This window comes from Vigna radiata, chromosome 9, assembly GCF_000741045.1.
Source record: "Vigna radiata var. radiata cultivar VC1973A chromosome 9, Vradiata_ver6, whole genome shotgun sequence".
NCBI lineage: Eukaryota > Viridiplantae > Streptophyta > Magnoliopsida > Fabales > Fabaceae > Vigna > Vigna radiata.
Genome location: NC_028359.1, coordinates 6,916,977 through 6,933,678, shown reverse-complemented (window position 1 = coordinate 6,933,678; position 16,702 = coordinate 6,916,977). Strand labels below are relative to the sequence as shown.

The window sequence follows — 16,702 nt, the reverse complement described above, 5'->3', positions numbered from 1 at the left end:
TACCATGTTCTTAAGACAAGGACACATCGGTGTAATGCTAATATGAACCCAAGCCCCCAACTTATCATGTTAAACAACATAAGTAATTTTATAAAATCAACTGGGACTATAGTTCNAATAAGTGGGTACTTGTGTTACGATTTTTGCACAGAGGGGTTCATTGTCTTATCAAACNAAAATAATATAACATTACAAGGTGCGTGTTGAATCAAACCCCAACATTCACGAAACAGAGAACACAAAAAACATGAAAACAAAATTTTTGCATTAAGCACATGCCTCAAAAAACATTAAGCACAACTCAAAAAACCAACTCCACAAACTTAAGCACATGAAAAATTTTTGCACTCACCAGGATGAGGGTTTAGGGGATTGACCGTCGAGCAAATGGAACCGAAGCTTCCTTGGTGGATGGAAGACGGTGGTGATGCGGACGGTGTCGGACAACCGGAGTGCGGCGGCAGTCTTTCCGGTGAGCAGGAGATGGTCAGACGGCGGGGTTTGAAATGGGTTGCGATTTGGTGACGAAATGGGATTCGAAATGGGATTCCCAAAAGTGAAACGAAACCCTTCTGAAATTCAAATTTCAGAATGAAATTCAAATTTCTCTCTCTGCCACGCGTCAACATCTCAGACAATCTTCAAAAAGTTGCAAATTTCTCTCTCTTTGCCACGTGGACCAATGACCTTGTGACACCTATGGCGTGTCTAAATGTTGTTGAAATCTGTTGTCCATATATCATTTTTCTTTTAATTGAGTCTTTATTTATAGATGCATATAATAAAAAATCTTTTAAATTACCTTGAACAAGGATCACTTTTATTTTGAAAGTTGATATAATGTTTACTTCTAATGATTAAAAAATTTGAAAAAAAAAATAAGGAATGAAAGAAAATGTTTTGAATGAAAAAAAAAAAAAAGAAAGAAAAAAGAATGAAGGGAACAAAACATAGATCCTTGTTTGGAATAACCATCATTTTTTTGTCTTTAATGTTTTACAAGTTCAATAAGGTTCATACCGACCAAAGATTTATTATTGTTATCTTTAAAAAAAATTAAAAAAAGCGTACAAGTGTGCTCTAAATTTAAAAAATAAAAAAATAAAAATTTTGAATAAAATTATGTTGAGATTTGCTTCCAAATAATTGAGTATCATTCTAAATGATTTATATATTTAGATAATTAAGTATCCAGTATTGAACTTTTTCAAAGATCTTGAACAGTTTCATACATGTTATTCAAATTATATTTCTAAATTCATGATAAACTCAATATTTTCTTTTTAAAAAGAAATGTTTGGATCAAGTAATTAAAAAAACGAAAGAGACGAACGAGAATGATTCCATAAACTAAGATGACAACAAAATTAAACATGTAAATAAAATAAAAATATACATTTATTTTCACAATACGGTACGTACATAAAAAAAATAAAAATAGTAAAAATTTCTTTAACAAACTTTTTTAACAATATTTTAATAACATATACGTGACAATTTGTGAATGATCCATTTTAAATATTATAGACCAATAAAATAATGACACGTATCCTGTTATCAAAATATTATTAAAAGAAGTTGTCAAAATATCAGCATAAAAAAATAATAATAGAAAAAAAAAATACATTCACCTTTACAGTGATACCTTTAATTAGAGTGACCTCTACCTCTAAAATTGTTTTAATTCTAATTTTATTCTTAGGTTAAAACTTTTTTACTTTTATAATTTAGAATTTTTTAATTAATTTAAAAACTTTATTTTTACCATCCCCGAATGCATGCAACGACAACAATTACACTAGCTCTTCTTCTTTTTTAGTCCAACATTCAAAGACTTCCTCACTTAGAAGCTCTCACAAAATATTCCACTGTGTCAATAATGTCGATCATTTATATCATAGACTTCAATAGTACCGGTTTTTAAAAAAGAATTAGCAAATATGAAAATTAATAAAACATTTTCCTTTTTTTTTCTTTCGTAGAATAAAAATGTGCTTTAAACATACAATATTCTTCTTTGTAAATAAAATTAATTAATTGTTGTTGCATGTATATAAATTTATTTTTCTTGAATTTAAAAAAAATGGTGATGAAAAATGAAAATCAATTAAAATACTAAATTCATGTACATTGGGCTGGATTTCCATGTTGGGCTACTTTAAACCTTTTTTTTTAAATAAAAAGAAACAAAAAAAATATATAAAAAGTTTTTTTCCTTCTAATTTATTTTAATTAATTCAAAGTAAAAAAATAATGATCAAATGCATAATTTAATCATTTTTTTCATGTGATGATTTTTTCTATAGAATTTTCTACACTGTAAATATTTAAAAAATGGTTTCACAACATGTAAATAAATTTATATTTTCATATTTTCAAACTGATTCATAATAATAATATTACAAAAAATATAAATAAAAAATCAATTAAAAAAACTAAAATCATATTTTTCTGAGTTTTCTCACTATGACAACATTGGGAATAGTTGTCTAGTCCATCAAACCCAGTTGGCATCCATAGATTTCCTCTGTTCTAATTTCTCTAAAAATTTAAAAAAAAAATCAAAATTAAAATGAAATAAATAAATTTAAAAAAAGAAATTATGGAAAAATATTAAAGCTCATATTTTCCAAAAATTATCTTTATGTTTCAATTCTTAAGCTTACTAAGCTCACTTTTCATATATGGTCTCCCTTGGAGCCCATTTCTTAAAAAAAAACAATTAAAAAAAATTCTTTTAACACTTTCATAATTTTCACATCACATCACATTATTTTATAAAATTATTTGAAATCAATTTTCCTTTTTTTTTTATAAAAACAATTGAAAAAACAAATTTTGAGCCTTTTAGGCCTAGTGCCATTTGATTTTTGTGAATTTATTTTAATTAACATTGTTATTTTTTAATTCCCTGCTCTCGAAAATCTTAACTTTGTTCTCATTCGAATCCCTAATTTCTCTATTGACACAACCTTCTAAATAAACACAATTAAATACAACGTAATAAAGTAATCCATATTATCATGTCTAATGTATACTACCATTTACGATTTAAGATTAACTATTTAGATCTATTTATTATACATTTTTTAAAATAAGAATCTAATTAAAATTACTTAAAATCTTATAACCAAGAACAAATACGAAAAACATATAAGAGTTTAAACCATCTTTTAACAAAAACGATTTAAAAAACAAAACATATTAGTTATTTTAGTTAGAAATATATATATTAAGTTATAACTTTACTTAAAATTGCTTTGACAATAAACTTTTTACTAGTTATAAATAATATCTTACTTTAAAAAAAATGTAAAATGAACTTATAAGAAAAATCAATCTTAAAAAGTGATAATTTTAACTTTAATTTCATCTCGTAATCCAACAATCGATAACACAATAAAATTAATAATAAAATTTTGTTAAGATAAATTTGAATAACTTATGTAATTTAACCTGGATTAGTCGGGTCTAGAAATATTTGTGTGCTTATTTTTATGTTAAGTCTATATCGAATTATAACAATTAATGTAATTAATTTATAAGTTATATAATTTAAAATAAAATAATGATATTTTAACAATATTTTTTTAACTATATTATAATATTAATTAATTAGTTTAAATTATTTCATAATCAGTAATAATAATAATAAAAATTATAATGAACAAATAAGATAATAACATATATAGATAGTATTAAAATATTGTCGATGTTAAAGTATCATTATACTTTTAAATATATATATATATATATATATATATATATATATATATATATATATATATATATATATATTGATTACTTGAAATGGAATGGATAATTTTTGACAGATGAAATTAAAGAAAACATTACTCAAACTTTTGTTTTATTTGAAATACATTAACAAAACTCTCAAGTTAGTTTATAAGGAAACCAAAAAAGAATTTGTAGGAAATTTTGAGAGTAAAGAAGTTGAAACAAAAGAGCCTGCTGAAACTGAAAGAACTGAAAGAAGGTGGGGGAGGGGAATGGAATTCCTTCAAGAGCTTTCTTCTTCTTCTTCTTTTTCTTCTTCTTTTTCTTCACTTTTTTCTTCACTTTGTTCTTCATTTTTATCTTCATCTTCCACTACTTTAGCTTCCTCAGATGCTGCTGGTGGATTTGATGGCTCCTCAAATAGAGGCTCGGGAGGTGTAGAAGAACCAGTCCTCCTGTGTGCAGCAGCTTGGAGTACATGGCTGTAGTTCCCTTTCTCCATGAACAGTTGTTGAAAGTGGACTCTGCAGTACAGGACACCATCAAGGGCAGCATAGCTTGAATGTGTCAGAGGGCACCCTCCATGAGCACACCTGAAACAAGTCTTGTGGTAGCATTCCCCTTCCAGTGTCACCTATTTCATCAACAAAACCAAATTTCCATGCATGTCAGACAAAATCCTATTTAAAGTCATTTCAAATCATTCTGCATTCAATGGCAAAATTTCTGTTTTGGAAAAAATTAACTTCTATATAAAATGAGAAAATTGAAAATTGTCTTAAAGGTGTTTGTTTAAAAGTGGTGTCAATCTTTTTATGTGTGATGAGTTCAAATTTCATTTATAAAATCTCTCCATGATGAATCCTCACTCAAAAGACCCATCATTGTTATTTACATGATATAGATGTGAAGTATCTAGTGATTTCTTTATGAATAATACTAGTATTTTTGAGAAATATGACAGTACAAACTTGTTCTCACTTTTTCATGTTTCATGGTGAAGATATGAGAGATCACAGACCTTTTCAAGAGGATAGACTGTTTTTGCGCATACTGCACATTTGTCCAGGGTTCCACTGAACATGGAAGATAGCTTGCTGGGAGTTCTGTTCTGCTATTCATCATGACATAACTTGTTGTTAGATGGAGAATACAAGAATACATAAGCATACATAGGAAAGTGTATGGTAGTATAATTAATTGGTAAAGTGTGTGTCAAGAAAGGATAGGGAACATACTATATCATTTTGTTTCTCAGCAGACTTTGCTGAAACATTTAGAATCAAGAAAACAACACAGCTTCATCAGTGTCAATAACAAAAAGTGACATGATCATATGTACTTGTAATTCAATGCAAGGTTAGATGAGAGTTAGAAAATTCATAACACAAAAAGTTTAGCCAAAAGATGCTCTTCCTCTTACCGAAGTTCTTGCTGAAATTGCCAGATTCCTTGAAGAGTTGTTCAAAATGTGTCTTGCAGTAGAGAACTCCATCCATTGAGGAGTATGTGGACATCTGATCAACATTGAGTTGTGAGCAATGTTTAAAGGACAACTTTTTTTAATATAATGTGTGAGAAGAAATATCCCACAAAGCAAAATCTTGGTTTTAAATCTTTTGAATAAAAGTGGCATTCCTAAACCTCCTGATATCAGAACAAATTACCATCTTTGTAGAATGATTTAAGGTAAATTTTCTTTGACCCTCTTAACTATGATGTATCTGATTCCACATTGGAGTTACAAATAGATAATAGCAAAATCATGAAGGAAAAAATGAATAGAATGAAGGGTGTTATACCGTGAGACATCCCTTGCAGTGACTGCATTTGAAGCAGTTCTTATGGTAAGGAGTGCCTTCAAGAGTTAACAAGTCAACCACATAGACAGTCTTGTCGCATGCGTTGCATTTGTCTAGAGTTCCAGTGAAAGACATGTTTTTTTCCTCCCCTTCCTTTATTGCTTGTGTTTTTTTTGTGTTTTTTATTCCCTTTGGGGATGTCTGAGGAACAAAGAGGGGTTGAACAAGAATGCTCGCCTCAGACAAAAGGGAACTGAACAAAGTCTTGGATATGTCTCAGCAGAAAGTGACTTATATCAACACTTTAATTGGTTAAAAGTGATTATAGACCTTAAAATTATAGAGCCTAAAATTGTGAAACAAAAATGGAAAAGTTGTGTTATTTGTGGATATGATCTAATTGAATGGAGAGAAAAGAGGCTGGTTGGTTTGACCACTTTAATTAGAAGAGATTATTGGATGGAACAAAAATAGTTATTACCAACTTTTCTTTTGTTTACTATTCTGGTGATTAAGATGTGGATTTCATAATTAAGAGGTTAATAAAAGATGTTAAACTCATTGATCTTTGTAAATTAAGAGACTTTTTTTTATCTTTAGCATGTTTTAATTTTGGTCAAATCTATAGTCATCAGGCTCCTACTTCTCTTCTCCTCCAATCTTGAACCTAGAAAGAAAATAGTTCCTGGTATTGTAAACAGTAATTTAAACAGAAATAATTATAGAATATGTGAATTAAATATAGATCTAGGTTGAAATAACTTTTGATTTGCAAAAGTCATGTTCCACTTCTTTAAATTAGTTTTTGATCAACAGCTTTTGGAGATAATGTGTGAATTATATCCATTAAAGAAAATTATAGACTGAGTATGTAGTAAAATTGTACAAATAATAAATTCTTAGAAGTAAAATTGTTCCATAGATCCCTAGATAATAAAAATAAAATGGCAATTTAATATTTTTTTTACAATTTCTTCTTGTGCTTATATTATGTTCATGCTTTAAAGAATTCATGAGATTATAATATTATTTAAACTCAACTTTACAGATCTTCGTTCTTATCTATATATTATTCAACTCTATCTATTTGGTTCAAACTCACTTAAATTCATCTTATTAGTTCAAGTGTAATTTGTTTCTTAATCAAACTTCTACCTGTGCTCTTCTCAGTACATCTTTGTACCCTTTTGCCTACTTCTTTTCTAATTTTTTAAGTTTCTGTTTTTTCTTGAGTGTTTTATCTCCTTACATGAATTATTGTATTTTCAAATTCAGTATTAATGATAGCAATACCTTATCAACAATTATATTTAAGTAGGTATTGAAAGGATTGCTTGTATATGTATTTGAATATCGGTATTAATGAGGATTTTGTTAGCGTTGCTAAAAGAACCTATACTTTAAAAATAAGGATATTTATGCTAATAAAAATGCATTATTTATTATTATTGAATTTGATTGTCTAAAAATATTTTGTGTTAATTGTTAATTAATGTGTTTGGTTGTCATAAACACTATAAATATACGATTGTGTCCAGGTAAAAGACTTCTTGAAATAAAATAACTTGAGCATCGGAGTGTCTTCTGCAAGTTAACAACCCATCGAAATGGATTGCATTCTTAAAAAGGATTAGACGATCGAAAGAAAACAAAACAAAAAAAGACGATCGACCATGAGACCAATGTAATCGAAACATAATACTATCTTCATTTCTTTTCTTTTACTTTCTTTACAAACAAACATGAGAAAAAAATATTTTCTTCTCTTTTATTTTTTTTCTTCTACTAACAAACTTAAAAATTATTTAATTTTCTACTCTGTGGTTTCTTTGGACTTGTTCTCCTAAATCAAACATATCATTAAATCTATATAAAAATTTCATATTATTAGGAATCTAATTAGAAAGATATTAAACTGACAAAAAAGACTCACATACTCATCATCTTCAAATTTTTAACAAAAAATTGTTAAAATTTCTTATAAACATTGATTCATCGGTTATGGTGCCGATATAAAGTATCCGACCACAACAAAGTCTTATTTTACTAGATAAATCAGAAGTCTGTGTAGAGATTAAAGAGCACAAAATTAAGCAAAAATTAGAGTCCTACTTCAATTAAAGCAGTTCCAAGCTTGAATAAATTTTATGACTCTTGTTTTACAATGTTCAATTCCATTCCAATCACGAGACCATTAGCATAGTGAATCACAGAATCAAGGAGGTAGCACAACTTGTTGACACAGAATGAGATCTGAAATGGTCTTTCCATGCCTATCAATTCTTCGAGAACAGTTGACACCACCATCCAGGATGTTCCTCACAACGATGTTCAATGACTGGATTCCTTTGACTTCATATATCTCCACTGTAACATTTTCATTGACCCTTTTGTCTGTTTGATTTCTTGCATCTAGATCAGAAGAAAGAGACAAATCCAGAAGATGGGAGACCACCGATTTTACCCACTGAGATGTAATAATTAGTTTCAACCTCTTATAATCAGGAGGAAAATGAGGGATGAGGGAAAAATTTATGTCATTTCCTTTATCTCCAGCTCTGCTGTGTGCTACCTTGTAAAGTGGAATCTTCTGGTCAGATGGAGCAGGTGAATGTGAGCAACTACTACCAAGGAAATCAAATTCTAAAGAGGATTTGTAAATTTTAGTTTGTAGTTTTTCTGCCACTGTCAATGTGTGCCTCAGATTGTGTTCAGGATTAACTACTTTATTTAGCTCACTCATTGTGTTCCTCTTTACCCCAGTTCGCCAGAAAACTTCTTCGCGGTTAACCTGAAAATAAATCTAGCTATGATGAATACTTCTAGCATAATGGTTAATGAATTTTGCAGTAAGACTAAATCACTAGCACTGCAACTAAAATAAACGTCTTCAAGACATAGCAAGTTTTATTGAACGTTCAAGTTTATTATCTGACTTCAGCAGTTCAGAAGGAACACTTCAGTAAAATGAAATGCTACATTTCTCATCACCATTTTGACTATTAATTTCCTAGTTCTCATTCCTTAAGGTATAATGTTGATTGAACAACTAAGCCTTATTCCATTGAAAAGGACTTCTCTACAAATTATTTTACTGAAATTTTGGCGTTTGATATAGCCCACTGGAGTCTGCCGGATCCATCTGTTTCAGTATTGTTCAAGTACATGCATATACACCACTGTGAGTTAATCCATGAGAGAGGAAGAGGGAGGAGAGTATACCAAATGTTTCTCTAGAAGATTCTCCTTCTTATATCCAGTACTGCACTTAAATAAAAGATATGTCAACGTCACTAAAGATCTACTGCAGAAGTAATCCTGTGTCTCAAACATAACAGCATTCAAAACAAAATGAAGAACCAATATGCAGATGACTAGTACATCATAGCTAGCTCTTCAAAGTTTAACAACCTAGTTTCAACTTTTTGTTCCAACTCCATTTACAATGAGTGTTTTCCAAGTCTTGAATATCAAGTTTGTTTTATAACATTGCAATTCTAATACAAAGTGCAGACTATGATAACCAAAGCAATGTGAAGAACAATTTTGATAAAATTACAATTTCACCAGCAATCATCAAATTAGAATAACATTGGTTGTTAATTCAACAGGGTTATTATAATCCTACACTTCAAAAATTGGCCATTAATAATTTTAATGAAATGAATGCAGAGGAAAATTTTCAGTAACATCAACCTGATACCACCACCACCAGCTGGTCCATTTGTATACAATGCTATAAATTCTCTGGTAAATTGGAGGGCTTGTTCCTTCTGCTCAAAAAGGCCATCCATGCGTAGCCTGATATCTTCGCTAGTTATTTGTGACTGCTCATTTCCATTGCTGCTGGTAGCTTTAAGACTATCAAACCCAATTATATAAGAAAGTATACGGTGATTAAGACCAGGAAATATTTCTTCCATCCATGATCTAACCTAATTAAGCATATGAATTGACCAAATTAATTGATAGTAATAGATGTACCTATAAGTCTTATCAAACAGTAGAGTCAACATGAATTTTAAAAAAAAAGAAAGCTAGATCACTGATCTAAGTGTTCCTTGTAAGCTTTTAAACGTTACCAGATATTCTGCTGCTTTAGCACGTTTAACACATTCATAACCCCCGTAAGAAATCTCTCCCCATCCTTTCCATCCACAATCCTGCAAAAAGTATTTAAAGCATAAATGTAAAGGTAAATTCAGTGAATCAACAGGGAATGGTTCAGATATCTACCAACGGAACCAGCTGCAAAAGTTTATCTGGAACTGATACAGTAGATGGTTTCGCCCCAAGACAGAGAACTCTAGAGCTTGATAGTGGACTGAAAGAAACATCCTGAAAATTAATCACCTGTGGAAGAACACAGTGAGTTTTGTTTTTTTTTTCTTCCTTTTTTGTTGTATATTCTACCATCTAGTGATATAAATGTCCAGGACTTCACAACTAACATTTAGCTTACCACATCAGGGGTTACATAAGCCTCTGGGTCTCCAACCTCATACAATAATTGTTCAGCACATGTACTGAAATTTAAAACTCCCCCACTACCTTCGGCCTTTGCTACACACACTTGGCCATCAAAACAGATTTCAGCAAATGGAAGTGATAAATCCAGTAGTTGTAGGAAGGACATATCTCGGTACTGGTCTCCTAAACCAAACAAGATAGCGCTTAAATATTATCATCTCATTGACACAACTTATCCACACATATTTTATATCAAACGAAGGGTAGAGATAAGCTATATTAGCAGACCTGGATGCATGAAATATCCTCCTGTCAGTTGGCAACCACATTCTAGAAGATGGCCAGCCAGAGAACCTTGAGCTAGATGATCTAATTCATCCCAGTTCCATCCTAGTTCATAAACCTACTCATTCACTAGGTTAATCCTTCAGAATTATGTTCCATACTAAATTACAATTGACTGAATAATATAATTCAAAAGTGTAAGAGATTGGAATGAACAGCTAATACAATATCTTTAATTATAGAATACTTATGATTCCGTCTTTGTTTTCTAGCATAGAATATTTGTCACATTATAAAAAAATGTAATATGTTCTGTAAGAAAAGTCTAGAACTTTTCTGAAATAAAATATTAGTTAATGTGAAAATTTTTAATAACGGGATAATGAGTTATTTTTGTTACTTTTTTTATCAGTGTCTTTAGCTACTTCAACAAAGCCTACCCGTCATATACCAAATTTTCAAAATGCCTTAAGCTGTCAGGGGATGAAATATGATTTTTTTTTATCAGCGGGGAAGAAGTGTGAATAGTTGTAAGGTCTAGCATGTCACCTGTCACAAGGATGTTTAGGGAATCAATCATGGACAATCAATCCTGCTATGCGCTAAAGTTCAACTTTTATATAAAAGAATGGGAGTGGCAAAGGTTGATGATAGGTTTCTTGTAAGTTGAAACCTATCGTTCACACTCCTAACTCAAAAGTAAGAACACAGATGGAAGAGAAAGGTATCTTCTGTATTATCAACAGTCAAAAGTACAAGTAAAATGGGTATGTGGGAGCCTAATCCCCCTCACAAGGTCCAATACCTGTTTGTACAAAAGAATAGTCTTGACTAACTAAACAGAAATACAAAAGGTTCTGTTTTATAGACACCCTTCCCGCCTTCTCCTTACTGTAATACAGTCAGGTTTTCACACTCACTTCCCTACTTTTCTCCTTCTCTCATATACCCTCCAGCCTCTAACAGTTGATCTCTAAAAACCACTAGGTCATATAGGATTTTATACCGTGCTAATTGTCAACTCTATCAATAGCTTCAGTTATTGAGCATAAAAAGTTTTAGTCAACAATGTATGTTAACTCAGAAAGTCGAATGAGTAGTTACTATTGATTCAGTGACTGAATTGATGAAAATCACATTCCATGAATAGTTCTTGAATGACTTAAATATAGCTCTACATATGAAACATTATCAACAAATTTATCTCCTTATCTTTCAAGAAAAAAATTGTGGGAGATGTTTCAAAGACATATTATAACAGAACAGATCATAACATATGAGTTTTACTTTATGATTGGTATATATTTTTGAAAAAAAGAGAACAGTACATGAGATTAAAAGGAGGTACATTTTGGTTCCCTTCAAAACAATAAAAATGAAAAGAAAAAACAGTGTTCGAGCCACTTCCATCTACATCATGCTATCTTAGTATTGAAAGAAAGATAAGGAGAGGACTCCATGTGCTGTGATTCGTCATTAGCATCTCACTCTAAGAGAACGAGAACGAAGTACTTCTTGAAGAATTATCCTAAGCATACAGAAGTTAATTCTAACTGTACTGACTTCGTTAAAATAAAGAATCAAGTATCACATTGAACTCTATAAATTTCCCTATAACTTATGAAAAACTATATTGAAGATATGAAGAATGAATTAAGTCACTAAAAAGCAAGTATTGATTAAGATGGGAAATATGAAGGAAAGAACAGATCATACCATAGGCGCTAGAAATAAAGCAGCATCTGCAATTCTCGAAGTAATTATTACATTTGGTTGGTACTTTTCAAGGCAACGAACAATGGGAGCAGCTCCCAAGTATGTGCTGATACCCTTCGCAAATTACAGCCAAAATTAACATCCAGATTAACAGAAGTGGGGTAAAGTGAATAATGTGGATAACTAAATTTGATCAGATTATGCTCATTAAAATATTAAAAATACAGACAAAGTGAAATATATTGGTCCCTTAGTTTGAATCAAAATGCAGCCTTTTAAGTCTAGAACTGAAGAGAAATTACAGAAGGAATCAGTAATATCAAAAACCAACTCTCCAAAAAGCTTATATTGTAAAGTGATACATGAGAGATTTTATCTTGATCCCCCTTTCATGCAAGCCACTTTTGATTTAAGGCATGAAAACGCCCCATCCTACCTTCTTATGAAATTGAACTTTCTCTTATTTAAAATGATGCACGGGGCAAGAATCAAACTCTAGAGTGTTTGTTAGGGATCTGATCAAAATTCCTTAGTATTACTATTATCTCCTTTTATTTGATTAATAGAATCTGCCTAATAACTGTATGTTATTATATTCCCATTTTTTGGCTTATACAAATTATGTACTATACTAAATTTTCAGTAACAACTGTAATTGAGGATGTATTACATACAAAAGAGTAATAGAAGACAAGTAGCCAGAAATTATTTAAAATAGAAGATGCAAAGTTTTGCACAGTTTTTGTCCTAGTCTCCTATGATATTGCCTGCTTTATCATGGTATTAGGAATTCATAGAAAATCTCACATTGGGTAGAAATAAGCAAGATAAGCAATATATACAAGGAGAAAGATGTACAAACTTATTGTCTTAAGATTTTGAGTGGAAAATGGTATCTTGATCCTTTATATGGATTTGTTCATGACTCATTTGTATCAAATCTCTCCGATGTTTCTCCTCAAAGAACCCACTAGCAGTATCTCTTCAAAGAACCCACAAGCAGTATAAAGAGTTAAATTAGTTTTGGTGACCGGCTTGGATGAGTATGTTATGAGTAGGAGATGAAATCCTAGGTTTATAGGTTCCCTGCTTGGAAAGTTTCCCTGGCATATTTTTCTCCCCGGTAGCCATTATGCCTTCCAAGAATTTTGCTCTCTGATATCCAATATGTCGTTTGATCTCTAACTCAACCCTTGAATTGGATGTGCCTTTTTTTGGCAACCACTATGCTGCCTGACTCATGGGCAACATTATCATGTGCCACAAGCTTCCTGGCATGTCATCTTGACATACCTTCACCAGATTAATGTGAAGCTTTATTAGCTCCAACAACCAACTCACTAACATGTTCACAAAGTTTCTCAAATGGCCTCCTCTTGATGACATTTGTAACAAGTTTAACTCGTAACACATATGTTTGGCTTGAAGGAGAGTGTTCAAGATATGACTTTATTATATTAAATAAGGAAATGTCTTAGCAAATATTGCTCATTATTAATTATTGATTTTGTTCCTTGTTATTATATCTCTTCTTTTGTTATAAATAAGAATATTAATGTGTACACAACACACAATTACAAATAATCCTTTCAATAGTTTGTTAGGGTTGTTTGAATAGGAATCCAAACACATCCCAAATAGGTAGTCAAAAAAGGACTAAAAACTAAACTTGTCACATTTGGTGCTGGCAGGTGGTTGGTTGGTGAATGAATTTCTCACAAATTGGTGGGGAACGTATCACAAAAGTAAATAAAAACAGAGTTCAATGACTTTATATATCACAAACAGCCTCGTGAGAAAATATTCTTACTCCATCCGTGGAATATGATTTTGCTGGTGAAAATCCTGAACCTGAAAGATTGTGTATGTATAAGTTGTGAAACTAAGTACAGAGACTAATTAAATTAAAAATCCCAAAATATAATTTATTTTTTAATATATAAATATATTAAAAGGTGGAAGAACAGTACAACCAGATGCTCCAACGATTTCAGAAAAGCACCTTGCAAAGAGCTAATACTAGGAAAAACATTGGAAAGTAAAAACATATGCCTTTTTAATCTTAATTAAAGAGTAAATAAATATAAAGCTCATAATGTTAATAGCTATCATTCTGTTAGCCAGAAAAATCTTCTTATTAGAACACTCGTATTGTTTGTTTATACATTAGATAGAAGTAGCACTCTCTGATGTCATCCAATTACAGCAAATCAATCTTTCTAGGCGAAGAACCTTTACCAAAGGTGAGATCTCCCAACATACAAACAAAATGAGAAGAAGAAATTGTGAGGGTAAAAACAAAATGTATGAGACAAATAAATTGAACAGATGAAATTCAAACATTCATTTAAAATTTGACTACAACAAAGGCTAAAGGAAAGTTTACAGGAAAATTCAAATACCTATATTAGTGACAGAAACCTCATGAGCCACAGCAACAGAAACATTGAGACCCAAGCTATCAGCAATTTCTAAGACCTTGTGTTGAGCACCCAGAGGATCCACTGTTAAAAACAAAGAGTAAGCGAAGTTAGAAAAGAAAACGGGAAGTCATATATATCAGTACTAAAAACAATGTTGAACATATATACTATGGACAATCAATAGTTATTGTCATTCATTACATCAGATGCAGCATCAGAAAATACTTACTTGCACCCATATTGGTAATTATGCAAGTTCCTCTTTCCAAAGCCAGAGGCAGCAGCATACGCATCCAGTTAGAAACTGCAGAAAAAATTTACAGATGTTAAACTTATAATAAGATTGGAAAAAACACAAGAGCAGGACACAAACCACCGGATCACTGCTAATGGCTTAAATTTCATATACTGAAAAATTATTAAATGGTTAGCATGCTTTCTAATAAATATAAATTTCAGTTTCCTGTCTAAAACATAACTGAGAAATTATACCTACAGGTGCATTACAGATCTTAAAAGAAGTTAAGAATTGGAATGTGGCACCACCCGAGATAGTACAATTTGAGACTTAGTTAGTAGACATAGACCAAATAATGAAACTAAACAATTTATTTGAACAGGAAACGCATACTCTGAGAATCGTAACCATCACCACCAGACATCATGATTTGATAACGATCAACGAGAGTCCGCTCAGCCAGGCATTCCAGAACCAGATAATTTAGTTCTTGAACTCTTTGAAGCAGCTTAAGAGCAGCCAAAGGCCTGTCACCACCAAACCCTGCTCCACAGCCAATGTAAACCTTATCCCTTCGCCTTTGGGGATTACTTCTCTGTAATGCAAAATCAACACAGTTAATCACCTCACTAGCTATGGTGCTGCATTTGAGACAGTAGCCACAAAGATAGGCAAAGGTAAGGAATAATAAGACAACCAGCTTGATTAAACAGTTATGGATCTCTTCTTCATCCTGGGGTTCCATCAATTCAAGTTCTTCTTGCACCCCTGATTCTGCTAGCTAAACCAACTAACCATGAAAAAGAAAAGAAACCAATAGCCCTTTTACATCAAGAGAAAGAATCTAACTAAAATGCAATACAAAAAAGTCCCAAGAGACATTTTCATTCATATGAAAGGAATTCAAGATAAATTTTTTAATCAATGTGTTCAATTCAAATATGAGACGTGGGCACGTTTGAACTTGAAAAAGAAGTGTGTGAACTATTCATCAAACACCTTAAATTCAAACCAGTTTCACCATCTTCTTCTCGTTTTTTCTATTTTGAATGATTGAACAATAACATGAAATTTAAACCAAAATATAATCAACAGTAGGTAAACGTATCGATACACCATACATCAAATTAAGATTTTTTTTATCAAGCTTCACCAGAGCACTGTACGCGTATCCAACTACAAGGATAGCATGAAGAATCAAATCAAACTTGACGTTTGAACCATTGATCGAAATCGAAACGTGTACTAACCATAACCCCAAGGAGAGATGACACAGAGCTACAAGCAACTTAGCATACTATTTCCAATTCAATGAGAGAAAATGTGGGAAGAAATAATTATATCACAACATGCAGAAAAAAGAGACATTTTTCATGTAGCTCAGATTCAGCATATACATAAGTTCACAATGGCATGCCCACTTACAAATGAAGGAAAAAATGATAATGATTGTGCAAAATCCACTCAACAAAGTAAAAATATGAAGAAAATGATTGGTGGATGTGAGAAAAGAAACCCAACGAAATTAAAATCCTTAAGTGAAAAGTGACGATCAGAATAAGATGGTGGAGTTTGTTCCTCCATTTAAGGACCCACCTAACGCAGGCTTAACTAGTCTAGGTAACGTTTGTACAATGGTTCCGTGCATCAATTGACATGAATCATATCTTAGTACAAGACTTCGCCAGCATGTTTGGATAAGATTGAATTTGGGAGAAAATAATTTTAATAAAAACATATATACAAGTGAGTTTATTATATACCTTAGTTTTGAATGCAATATTTTATTAAATGTAATAATTTATTGTAAAAAAAATATGAATAGCTCTTTTTAAAATATAATATATTTAATAAATTAAGTTGCTGAATTATTAAAGTAAAAAGTAAATATTATGAAAATTTTAATACCTAAAAGTATACACTCTAAATTACTTTTAATCATATTATAAATAAAATAAGAAAATATACATATAAAATGTTTTTATTTTTAATTGTAGTATTCATAAAATATATTTCAAATAAATTAAATT

General features: G+C 31.0%; 2 protein-coding genes across 5 annotated transcripts; both read right to left on the bottom strand.

Annotated features, from left to right (window-relative positions):
* Positions 1-3,995: 3,995 nt before the first annotated feature.
* Positions 3,996-5,868, bottom strand: LOC106773781 (LIM domain-containing protein PLIM2b). 2 transcript variants are annotated; one of them, XM_014660530.2, is made up of 5 exons: positions 5,541-5,868; positions 5,162-5,255; positions 4,977-5,005; positions 4,760-4,852; positions 3,996-4,372 (listed from the first exon to the last, which is right to left on the bottom strand). In XM_014660530.2, the coding sequence occupies exons 1-5, from the start codon at positions 5,673-5,675 to the stop codon at positions 4,022-4,024; spliced, it is 702 nt and encodes a 233-aa protein (XP_014516016.1). In that variant the 5' UTR covers positions 5,676-5,868; the 3' UTR covers positions 3,996-4,021. The 2 variants fall into 2 exon arrangements, with proteins under 2 accessions (XP_014516016.1, XP_014516017.1); XM_014660531.2 differs by having other exon boundaries at positions 4,760-4,849; positions 5,541-5,866.
* A 1,692-nt stretch (positions 5,869-7,560) lies between these two features.
* On the bottom strand, positions 7,561-16,344 carry LOC106774055. 3 transcript variants are annotated; one of them, XM_014660872.2, is made up of 14 exons: positions 16,269-16,344; positions 15,370-15,462; positions 15,066-15,267; positions 14,664-14,738; positions 14,414-14,515; positions 13,822-13,862; positions 12,012-12,125; positions 10,299-10,413; positions 10,003-10,193; positions 9,777-9,893; positions 9,623-9,703; positions 9,237-9,475; positions 8,763-8,802; positions 7,561-8,331 (listed from the first exon to the last, which is right to left on the bottom strand). In XM_014660872.2, exons 2-14 carry the CDS (start codon positions 15,415-15,417, stop codon positions 7,756-7,758), a joined length of 1,941 nt encoding a protein of 646 aa, XP_014516358.1. In that variant the 5' UTR covers positions 15,418-15,462; positions 16,269-16,344; the 3' UTR covers positions 7,561-7,755. The 3 variants fall into 3 exon arrangements, with proteins under 3 accessions (XP_014516358.1, XP_014516356.1, XP_014516357.1); XM_014660870.2 differs by lacking the exon at positions 16,269-16,344 and adding an exon at positions 15,923-16,260; XM_014660871.2 differs by lacking the exon at positions 16,269-16,344 and adding an exon at positions 16,098-16,260.
* Between the last annotated feature and the right edge of the window lie 358 nt (positions 16,345-16,702).